Raw genomic sequence first — 12,190 nt, 5'->3', positions numbered from 1 at the left:
GCTCTTCGGAGGGGTATATTAACAGTACCATTTAAAATATCAGTAAAAGGCCAATTTTACATTAAGCCAAAAGATTCACAAATGAGTTTTATAAATACCTTTGCTGGGTCTGAATTTTTGATGTAGGGTTCGGCACAATGCGCGATGTTTCCCTGGAGTACCTTTTCAATTCTTGCAACCAGGAAAATTTCAGGATGTGGATTCGTCACTGAGAAAATTCCCTGGGGGAAAAAAATCACTTCCGTTAGACATTTTTAGGTGACTTCATACATACAGTTGCGTGGTTAACGATTCCTAGTAGTGTGTTTAGCGTCAAATGCTGACATCCAACACAGGGTTGCATCCAGGATCCTGAAAATAGATGGCCTCTGCTTTCATATAGTTTCTAAAACTCCTGATGCTTCTTTCCAAACAGATTTTCTATTTTGTCCCCAACTTCACATCTATTAGTCCCTGAGGTACAGCTTGGCCTCTTGTGTTCAGCTGTCTCTGCAAGGTGCATTTTTCAGCCTGATTAATGCAACGTGTATTGTTCGGATTCCTTAGCATGTGCTGAAATGGTGTGCATCTTTCCAGTGGGACCAGACATGCATTTTCAAATGTAGCTGCGTGCAACTCCAGAGCAATTTGCTCACGATAAATACTAATTGCAGCTAAGAGGAAGAAAACACTTTACTGCAGTTTAAGAGCTCCCGCACTTTCAAGGTGGGGACAAAGGATCCAAAATTTGTTTTTTTCCTGCACACTCTGCTTAAGGGTGACTAACGTAGATGCAACCAAAGTTATATGTTTCCTCTGAATGCATGTGAAATAGCCATGTCATTCCCCGTCCAGTTCCTTCCCAAATAGAATATCTTCCAAAGAGCCTGTTAGTTGGTTATATCTGTTGTTTAAAGGAGCACCACACAAATTAATTCAAATGGAAAAATCCATCATTGGGACTCTACCAAGTTTTATTTTTCTCCTTTGGTATATTATCAACTGTGTTAAGATCGTGCGTTCCAGTTTTCAAAACATTTCAGACATTATCTCATCTGCTCTGGAGCAAACGCTCCACAGCATACAGAAAGGAAGAGAACTCGGTGTGAGACCCCAAGTAATCCCCCCCCCCAGAAGCCAACAGCTTGCAAGGATCCCTCAGCATGGCTGATTCACCGTGGAATTCCCGAGCAGTGAGCAGAGAAGGAAGTGGTTAAAAACTGCTCCGGAGTTAAAATTTCCTGGGTTCAAAAACTGGCTTCACCATTTATGGGTTGGAGGCAAGTCCCTTCCTGTATCTACACCTCAGTTTCTCATCTAAGAAGTGGGGATGATGACAGTAATAGCTATCCCGAAGACTTCCTGTATGGATTCCATGTACTGCACACTAGGTACCAAGTTATTACTTGAGGGGCCCAAAGCACTGCAAGGCCACAGGACCTGATTTCTGGTACTACCAGGGACATACTGCTCAAGTGATGAGATGCACCTGGCAGCCAGGCCCTTGCTGACCATGCAGAAGGTATGCTGAGCAGTGCACTGTAAGTACACTCGCACACCTCCTGTCACCTAACTGCCCTAGACGGGTTCTGTGCATTATCTTCCTTGGTCTCGAATGTGAGCACTACGACATACCCCTTTTACAGATGATGAAATCAAGCTTACAAAAGATTACACGCTGAGTGGATGAAGGAGCACAGCCAGGGCTTCTGGACTATGCATACAGGCCATGCTATGCTGCCTCTCAGCCCTGAGGCCCACACACCCGACATCTTACACGATGAGGCTGGATGAGAACAGCAGTACTCATTTTTGCTACAGCCAACGTTCACTGAGCACCGACTGTTCTCTCCTTTCCCAGTACTCTGAGCATTTCCCCACAGTGATGCCAGTAATGAATATTGTAATTTTGAAAACTCTGACAATGACTAAGAGCGAGGTGCTTTTCGCTTGGTTATCTGTGATCACCATTACTGCCGCTCTACTGCTGGCCACGTCGGAATGAGCAAACATGGCAGCCTACTGCCGGGCCGAGTGCTTTCTGGGGATGGCATACCTTGTCTGAGCCTTACAGCTGGCCCTGGATGCAGGTACTGTCATTTCCTCCCGTTTATAGATGAGGATGCTGAGCATAGAATTGTTCATTTCTTTTAATGACCAGGGATTCCCGTGTATACAAGGAGGACACTATCTGGGCTGTTCTGCCTTTTGTCCCAGTCAGCTTCTAGCACTCTCCCTGCCCCCAGAACACAGAAGGGTAGGTAGCCAGAGAGCACCTGGGAATCCCCATGTGTGCTGGGAACTTGGCCCTTGTAGACAAGGCCTCTGGCCCGGTCATCCTTTCCCACCTAGGAGGCACGGATGCAGCTGCCCCCAATGCCAGGGTAACTCTTACCCACTTCACTGTCTCTCTCCCTCTGAAGAATGAGGGAGGCCCCCTCATCCCAGTACCCAGCACTTACATAGCCCACAGCATGGCAGGGCTTTGTGGGGAGACTGTACTCTTTCACCAGGCCAACAACTACTACCCCATTGGGGAGCCCACAGAGCCACAAGGAGGCAGACCCCCAAGAGTCAGCATCTCCCCCACAATCCCAACCCAAAGTCAATCAGGTCTGACCTTGGGAGACACAGGGGTCTGAGCTCTGTCAGGGCATCTGGGAAGAAAGTGCCAGGCAACTGAGAATAAAGTGACTGGCCACAGTGACTACTTGATGTCAGGGAGGCAAAACGACTTGATGGACCTAACTCCCTCCTTTTCCTGTGGTAACCGGGTTGTTATTCAGGAAGCCACTGGAGAGAAAGACTCCCATGAACAGATGGGGTTACAAGATGATAAAGCCATCCAAGGTTACTGCCCATCAGGTCACCTTCCCACCCCTCTATTCTTCTCAGGCTTCTCTCAAGCCCCACATCTTCTGTGCAGCCCTCGAAGTTAACTCCTGCCCCCCTACAGGCCCCCTTGCATTCCAAACACCTCCACTAAAATTGCGTTATAGGCTGCAGCACTTAATTACAGTCTGCCAGCCATTGTTGATTGAGGTCTTTCCAACAGACCCAGGTTCCAATCCTGCTGTCACCGCTATGGGCTGTGTAATGGTGGGAGGCTTCCCTCACCTCCCAATCTGCCCTTTCTTCCCCTCTGAAACAGCCATGAGTACACTATTTCATAAGACCATGACGATCACATGAGATGCCGATGGAAAATTCTGGCATACCGGAGATACTGAAAAAAAAAAAATGTTGATTTTCTTCCTGACATAGATTACAATTGGGATGATGCCCATGACCACAGCTTAAACTCCATGCCTTGAACATACATTGAAGAGATAAAGTAAATACATCACTGGCTTAAAAGGGCTTATTTGATATGATGCAGGATATTTTCCACACAATTCAGTGGCAGGTTCTCAAATACTTTTATACTGTACTTGCTCAATCTCTTTTACAAGCATATGCCATAGGGCGCCTGGGTGGTTCAGATGTTGAGCTCTTGCCTTCAGCTCAGGGCATGATCCCAGTGTCCTGGGATCCAGCCCCGCATCAGGTTCCTTGCAGGGAGCCTGCTTCTCCCTCTGCCTATGTCTCTGCCTCTCTCTCTGTGTCTCTCATGAATAAATAAAATCTTTTAAAAAAAAAAAGGAAGAAGCATATGCCATGATAGTGAATGTTCACACAGGTGACAAATATAATCTATCTGAGTAACAAACTACAAGGCAACATAAAGCCACCACAGATCCATAGTCCAAAGAGGGGAGTAACTGTACACGCAAAATCTTCTCCCACCATCCACAGCAATCTGTACCAATGAGCAAAATCCTGAACCCAGAAAATCCCAATGCTCGGTACTTATTCTAAGGAGATAACAAGCGAGTTAACATGCACGCACAACGATGTCCAATGCAGTGTTATGATATCCCCAAACTACAAATATCTCAATTAGCTAAGTTGATGGATTACTGCATTAGCCTTTAAGAATATAGTCCAGAGATACTGGTGTAGGATAAACATGATATTAAGTAAATACAGTAGGTATAAAACAGCATGACTAGGATCTGGTTTGTATAAAAATGTACATAAGATTGGGACACCTGGGTGGCCCAGTGGTTGAGCATCTGCCTTTGGCTCAGGGCATGATCCTAGGGTCCTGAGATCGAGTCCTGCATCAGGCTCCCCACAAGGAGCCTGCTTCTCCCTCTGCCTATGTCTCTACCTCTCTCTGTGTGCCTCTAGTGAATAAAATCATTTTAAAAAAAGAATATATATAAGATCTATGTATGTATATATAAAATACATACTATATATATATATATTTATACAGAGTGGTCTAGAAAGATGGTCGTCAAAATGTTGACAGTAATTGTCTACAGGGGCGGTGACTTTTTATGCTTTATGCTTTTTGTATTGTTTGAATTTTCTACATAGTAATATATTTATCTTCATAATTGCGAAAAAAGGAATCATGTTTTTATTTAGGGAAAGATAAATCTCCTTGCAACATGAGTTGCTTTGTTCTTGTGCTTCTTTCGACTTTAAATTCTATGCCACAGTCTAACTTCCTTTCAGTTGCAAAAGTCGAGAAGGGAGACCCTCAATTCTGTTCGGCCTAACCTCTCACAGCCTGCCTGTCTGGTCAGAGGTCAAAATGCCAGGGAAGTGTCAGGCTCCTTCTAAAGGGGCTTCTTTGCACCAGACAGGAGAGAATGCAGCATCACATGTGTGACATAAGCCATTCCCTCCCACTGCTTTTCACTCAGAACTCCTTGTATAAAGAGCCTTTATGCTCGATTAAAACTACCTATTCATGTAGGGTCAGCATCAATGCCGCCTGCTCACAAATGAAGCTCCCAAAACATGGGAGATTTAGCTCTGGGGCATCTACCACTTGGCCACTGACAGAAACGATTTCTGGAGGCATTTGATCGTCATTGTAGAACTTTTTGCTATGGGGGTTTGGCTGGCCAGGAATCTGAAGGACATTGACCCAATGGCACCTCAGCCAGGAGTGTAGCCAAACAGACACATGGAACTCTTGTACCGTACTCTAACCTTCCAAAAACAGAGCCTCCAACCCATGACCATCACAAGCCTTGCCCTGATGGTGGCTGAAGTTTCATTCAGCCAGGCACCTCCCCTTTCCCTGTCCTACCTCATTTACTTTTCTTCCTTGAGTCCACTCAGAACTCCATTCTCTGGTTAGCAGTCAGGCTTCAGCTAAAGTGCTGTCCTCTGTTCTGTAAAGTTCTGTACATAGCTCCTAGTTTCTGCAAGGGCTGATTTTTGCTCTTATGCTAAGGAAAAATCTAAAGGCATTTTAACCAATGATCTAAAACTGAAGGCTGCACACCAAGACAAAAACCCAAACCCAAACCAAGTTACCAACTCCTAATGGGAGCTGGGAACTAGGGATGGGAGGCTATTGCTGGGTCCATTTATTTTTAAAGGATTTATTTATTTATTTATTTATTTATTTATTTATTTATTTATTTATTTATTTATTTATTTGAGAGAGAGAGAGAGAGAGAGAGAGAGAGAGAGAGAAGGGGAGTGAGATAAAGATCACAAGCGGGGGGGGCGGTAGGGCAGAAGGAGAAGTAGGCTACCCACTGAGCAGGGAGTCTGACACTGGGCTTGATCCCAGGACCCTAGGGTCACAAAGTGAGCTGAAGGCAGATGCTCAACTGAATGAGCCCCACCCCACCCAGGTACCCCTGCAGGATCCATTTTTTTCTTGGAAGAAACAAGCCTTTCAGGGACCTCCAGCCTTGCTCATAAGTACACACGTGAGTGTGGGAGTGTGCCTGCATATGTCTGTGTGACCTGCCTTCCAGCTCACAAAATCCTTGCTCTGAGACTCACATCATGGCCCCACTGAGAATGTTACTTTGCCGAGCATCACTGGCCCGTGCTGGTGTCCGTTCTGTCCCTCCTCCTCCAGTGCCCAGCAGCAAGACACCTGGACACAGAGCCGACAAGAGACAGAATGCCTGGGGAGACGTCGGGCTGTACGGATGAGATAACCCAAGGGTGTTTCGGTTTCTTGCTCAGAAGGCGACAAGATGACTCTTTACCTGCTTTATGTAGCGTAACTGAGACTCAGCAATTCCATGAATAAAAGACTCTGGGGACGAGCTTTTCGAGTTTCCGTCACTGGCCAGCTGGGCTGAGGCGCCCCACAGCATTTCACGGACAGATGGGGGATTCAGGTCGATGTGGAAGTCAGCTGAAATCTTGCAATTGTTCTTTACATCAAATAAGGCAAGATTGATAAAGAAGGGCTCAACCTGGGAATGAAAACAAATGACATCTGGAAACGAAGACTTTTGGGGGGGAGGGGGCAGCAAGGGGGAGAGGGAGGGACAAAAATGATCAAATTAATGTTTTCATTTTCCAAATTTCTGCCGCTGCAGTTCCTTCCTTTCGGAGTATGACATTTAGCTAGAATGCCTTAGGGCTCATTTGCATGTAAAAGAGCGTACTGTAAAATAACACACTCTCAAATGTTCGCTTTTGTCAGGTATGAAGAATTTTCCCAGTTATGCTTTTTTTTAAATGAGTAGGAATCAGAAGGCACAGTTAAAGAACACCAATTGTCCTATGAATAAAATGCAACTCCCTGTAGGTTTCCTGAAATCACCAAAAAAAAATAATAATAATGCTGATATTATGGAATAGAAGTAAATCTTCCCTTTGTTATGGCTCAGTTTGCTAGATTATACGTTTAATAGCAGCTAATATCAGTCAACATCAAATTACTTGACAAAGCTCTGCCTCATCAGCAGTTTCAGAAGACATGGTTCCTCCTCCCTACAGATGGCACTTGAAAGCTGGTCACAAAGAGAAATCTCATGCCAAATGGCATAAAGATTAACCCTTTCCACGCAGGGAGTCTGCTAGCACAGTTTAGCTACTTGGGGAGAGAATAAATCATCAATGTGGGTATCCACCAAAGACAAAATCAGCACCAAAAAAGAAAGATGAACCTAAAATGCAGTCTCTTCGGCGATTTCACATTTATAGTTTCAAGTGTTTCTGAGTAATTCAAATGATCCGTGACAACTCATAATTTGAATTTTCCGTTAAGAACAAAATGAATTTGTTCTATGAGAAGGAGTGGGCCTGGTGGGCTGCACGGCATCCGTGTCCCTGCCCGGTTTTGGTGTTCCTTACTCATTGTGATGAGCCAATCTCACAGAAGAAGTCATATTCTTTGGCAGAATTGGCAACTTGGAAGATTGTGCAGGTTTGGGGGACATGGCCCTTTTGAATGTCAAGGGCCTACTCTGCCACTTTGAATAGGTTAATAGGTTCATGAATCCTCTCAAGATGAAAACATATTCATATTTCGGCAAAAGAAAGGCATGTATGAAATGTCTTCCTGTCAAATTTATCATGGCACATAGCAATAGAATTCTGTAAATTACTTCTAGTGATAAAAAAGAAAAGCATTTCCTTAATGCACTGGTTTAAGAGGTGGAAGGAAAAGTCATACATACATTTGTGAGTGGTCCTTTTGCATTGTCTCCAACTTGACCCAAGATATTGAAAGTTAAATCATGGCAATTCACCAGAAAACGTTTATTGCACTTTTCTTCAAATGGCTTTATATCAGGTTCAATTCCTGAAAAGTCCAACCTCTGTAAAACAGATGATAATAAATCATTTCCAAAAAAATAGGATTCATATTAATATAGGTCTGTAAGTAAAAACTGCAGAATCTGACAGTTCTCTATCCATTCCTCATTTGAATCCTTGTTTTCATTCAATAAGTCATTCGAGAGCTCTTACACCAAGGCTCAAACACTGACTGAAAAACCCTAGAGGAAAATGATAAGACTCTGATCTAAGGCATTGGAAAAGTCTTAAGTCTGCATCATGGCCTACAAAGCCTTTTATGACATGAGTCCCTACCTCCCTCAACTCCTCTGACCTCATCTCCCACCACTCTTGCCTCCCCTCCACCCCCACTCTCTGTTCCAGTCACACTAGCCTCCTTGGTTATTTCTCCAACATGCCAAGTACACTCCCACCTCAGGACCTTTGCACTTGCTGTTCCAGGAGACAGATGCATGGCTTACTCCCTCATTTCATCCAGGTCTCCAATCAACTGGCATTTCCTCAGAGACCTTCCTTAACTCCATAAGGGGACTGCACTCTGACAGTGTCTACTCCCTTTCCTTGATTTAAGTCTTCTAACATGACCCTCTCATACATCCTTCGTTGCTATCAGCCTTCTCCACAAAATACATGTTCCAGTATGGTATAGATTTCATCTTTATGAGGTGTGCAGGAGGCAAAACGGCCGTGAATGGACATGAGAGGTATCAAGAATAACATGATGGTCTCTAACTTAGATAATCTGACAATTCGACTGTGGTGTTATGAACTCAGTTGCAAGATAAAAAGGCAGAGCAGATATGGAGGAGAGTGAGTGGAGATGGCGAGCTCAGTTCAGGATGTGTCCAGTTTGAGGTGAGTGGCTGGGAAAACAGCAGAGGTCTGGGTTGATGATCTGAATTCGGGAGTCGGCGGGAACTGGACCCTGGGGACCACCTACATTTAAATGATGAACAGAGGGAGAGGCATCTGCTTCAAAAAGTGATAAACACTGAGCTCAGCTTCTAACAGAGCTGGGGGATGTACCCTGATGGCCACAAATATATTTTTTTAAATTCTTGGTATTTCCAAATTTTTTTCTTAGGTTTTAAAAACAGATATTGGGAGTCAAGGATTCCTCTCAGCAAGGGAGGAATGTGTCCCTCCTCAAGGAAACTCCCAAAATCCTCCTCCTCGGCTTACACAGTTCAGGCAATCGGAGTTCATCCGTTCATTCTGAATATGGGAAAAGATTTTGTGTTTTGTTCACAAATGGGAGGAAAAGTATAGATTGTGGGACAACTTACTGTACTTTAAGACCTGAGACAAGGCAGGCGGGAAACGATTAGGTGAATCTGAGTTGAATATACTGCCAATATGGAAAACTCAAGCCAAGAAACACAGGAATTTTTCTCAATTGCCTAAGTAATTCAAGCCAAAACAGGTATTGTGCCGGAAGAGTCTTGGATAATTATAGCTGTTCTGACCTAGCCTGCATCACTCCTTATGGGGGCCTAAGTATAATATTCATACCTGAAAGCACCTTATGGGAGCCTAAGTATAATAGTCATACCTGAAAGCACCATTATGGGGGCCTAAGTATAATATTCATACATACCTGAAAGCACCATTCCCACCCCCCCGCTCCGGAGTCTATTTATCTACAAACCGAATACAAATGTGTGGGCCAAGACAGCTCCCTCCTGAACACTTATCTGTGGAGCCAGCAGAGGCAAGTCATTGCCATGGAGATCAATTCTAATTTCTGCCCATTTATCTGCTCTCCTTTCTATCTTATTCAGACAGTGGAATGTGAAGAGAAACTGGACCTAAACCACTCCAGCCCCCAAATCCTGCCCCTTCTGATGCCTGTGAGTAGGGATGCTGGGACACGGGGCCTGCCTCAGTATTTCTGAGTTGGAGCCATCCCCTCTGGTCAGCCAGCATCTCCTTATTCTCTACAGTCAGTCATAGAGAAATCTCTCTAAGCATCATACTGTGGTCAAAAGAGAAGGCTGATACATCCAAGGATAGCACTTCACCTAGAAAAGAGACTCAACACATACAGCAGAGATTTCTCCATGAAGACATCACCTTCCAGAATCAACGTTAAATTCAACTGTCCTGTGTGCTTAAAAGTTTAATCAGGACTGTGAATTCTTCACTGGCTGTTATAGCTCACTGATAACTGACTTTATGTTTGAGTTCAGTTCCATGACCACAAAAACACTACACCACAAATTTTTTTAAAGACACTGGATTGAGTTTCAACCACAGTCAATTGGCTTCTTTGTATACAATGAAAGAGCCTGACATGTCCAATTAGAGCCCAATCATGGGGGATATGGGGGGAATGCTCTATAAAAGGCTCAGACTTGCTTGGAACAGGGAGCTTTCTGAATGAGTACCTTAGAACTAACACTCTCAAGGCCTGCTATACTCCTTTTTTTTAATCCCATAACTTACACAAACAATATCATACTGCTATGAGAAAAAAGTGGGAGATAAAACTTTTTTTAAGTTTTTCCCACAAATAATTTTATTTTCTTATGTGGTATTTTTATTAAAGAAAAATGTCCGTATTATATAAAGACTATGTACTTTCCCATTTCAAATTAAAAAAAAACTTAATTAGAAAACCATTAAAAGCAAAAAGAAACAAAATCAGTCTTCCCCCAATTATATGTTTATGACCTATTTTCACAGAGAAAAAAAACATAATGCTTATATAATGCAAACTTTTCTATTTCAAAAAAAAGATCCCAGAATTTTATTTATAAATCTCATGGAGAAAAAAGTGGGTAAAAATTCATCTTTCCCCAAATAATTTCATTTTCTCATATGTTAAGAAAAGTATGTGTGATATTTCCATGCTGTTGAATTTTTCCATTTAAACAAATCAGCAACTTGATCAGAAAATATGGAATTAAATATGAACTGCATATATCTTAGGTGCAAAGAGTGCCTCACTCTCACGAAAGAGGTTGAGATACACAAATGTACATAAGCCTGCGCTTCCTTGCACCACTTTCCACTTAAAGTGAGATTAACCCAGACGTGAACATTACCCAGTTCCAAAGCCTCCATCAGGAGTGGAAAATAAACTACATTTCTCATATGACTCGGTGTTCTTTACACTGCAGATATTTGCTGCTACTAGATCACACTTGTATTTAAAGGGTTAAAAGTGCAGGAACCAAGTTTAAAGGGTCTTTAATTTATTTCTTTTGAGGAGATGGAGTGAAAAGAAATATAGGGAATGGAGGGGGGAAAAATGTGTATTCAACCTCAAACTATTTGCATATGTGACAGTCCCCCTGAGGGAAGTCAGTTAAGCTTCGTGTTCAAAGTGAACACGACAAATATAAAGCAATAGGTATCACTACCCAGTGGTACAAAATCAGTGATTTCAACATTTCACAGATGTTGTTTATTTAAATAAGCAACAATTCTCTGGTTATTTTAAAAAATACATAATTAATACCTGGACCTCCGAATCAAAAGAAAAGAGATTCTGTCTTCCGTCTCCTCTACTGAGTTTGTTTAGCTGTTCAGTTTCTCTGCCATACTAAAATTAAAAATACACACACCAAACATTACTTCACTTTCTTCAAAGCAGTATTAAATAACATTTAAATATATAGTTTGTGTGAGGCGCCTGGCTGGCTCAGTTGGTAGAACATGCGACTCTTGATCTCATGATCATGAGTTTGAGTCTCACCTTGGGTATAGAGATAACTTAGAAATAAAATATCTAGTCTGGGCTACTACCATCTGACAGATCTTCAAAAATATACTACTCCCCATCTCCATTTTACTTAAGATAGATAAAAAAAGCTTGCTGGGTGAGAATCACCATCACTATGACCCGTGATAAGCTATAGATCAGGTCCTTATACTTTCTGTGTGCCTCCCATAACATCAAGAATATTGTTCAACCCACAGTAGTACAAAAAAGGAATCCAAGAGATACGAACGCAAAAGAAAAAGAAATGACAAAACACTGTCTCTTCCATAGCCAGGGTGCTAGCCATGGGATATTATATATAATTCTGATTCCATCACTTTAGGAAAAACATACTGGGCCGCACAGCCTGGAATGTCAAAGATTCAGAAAGGATACGTTAAAAATCTACGAAATCATAGGAAAACCTAGATCAGGGGATCATAAGTATGTTCCTAAGATTTGGAAAACAACTGTAAAGTTTGAGGAGGGTAATTTTTTTTAAGAGAAAGATAAATTTAAAATAGAAAAAAATAAGATTAAATAAGTAAATAAAGCAGAAAAAAACTTCTAAGCTTGTGTAACTTAGTCTAGGAAGAGGAATAAAGTAAAAAATGTAAATAGGTTTAATGAAGATTTAAATGAATAAATGAGTCAAAATCTTCTATTATACAGTAAAATATGTAACCTATACTAAGATAGGTATGATAATCGCCTCTACACTTTCTAAATTAGCTCATTTCAAACTCCAAAGAGCGGAGTAATTTACACGAATGATGTCTGATCACTAAAACCTATATCTGATGAAATTATGCATATACATATACATATGTATTTACATATAGACAGAATATGTGATTTTCATATGAAGTTAACATATGCGAATCATTA

The 12,190-nt window shown here is 42.2% G+C and overlaps 1 protein-coding gene across 3 annotated transcripts in view; it reads right to left on the bottom strand.

Annotated features, from left to right (window-relative positions):
* DOCK11 (dedicator of cytokinesis 11) overlaps positions 1-12,190 on the bottom strand; it is a 189,670-nt gene that overhangs the window by 108,211 nt on the left and 69,269 nt on the right. For all 3 annotated transcript variants that reach the window (XR_005985654.1, XM_041740921.1, XM_041740922.1), the window contains exons 10-13: positions 11,060-11,143; positions 7,476-7,616; positions 6,051-6,263; positions 99-221 (exon numbers count right to left, since the gene is read on the bottom strand). Coding sequence is in view for 2 of the 3 variants with exons in the window: in XM_041740921.1 (XP_041596855.1) it covers positions 99-221; positions 6,051-6,263; positions 7,476-7,616; positions 11,060-11,143 (561 nt within the window). In the remaining variant the exon portion in view is untranslated. The remainder of the gene's footprint in view (positions 1-98; positions 222-6,050; positions 6,264-7,475; positions 7,617-11,059; positions 11,144-12,190) is intronic.

Source organism: Vulpes lagopus, chromosome X, assembly GCF_018345385.1.
Source record: "Vulpes lagopus strain Blue_001 chromosome X, ASM1834538v1, whole genome shotgun sequence".
Classification (NCBI taxonomy): Eukaryota; Metazoa; Chordata; class Mammalia; order Carnivora; family Canidae; genus Vulpes; species Vulpes lagopus.
Note: the sequence above shows the minus strand (reverse complement) of the source record. Positions and strands in the feature narration are given on the sequence as shown.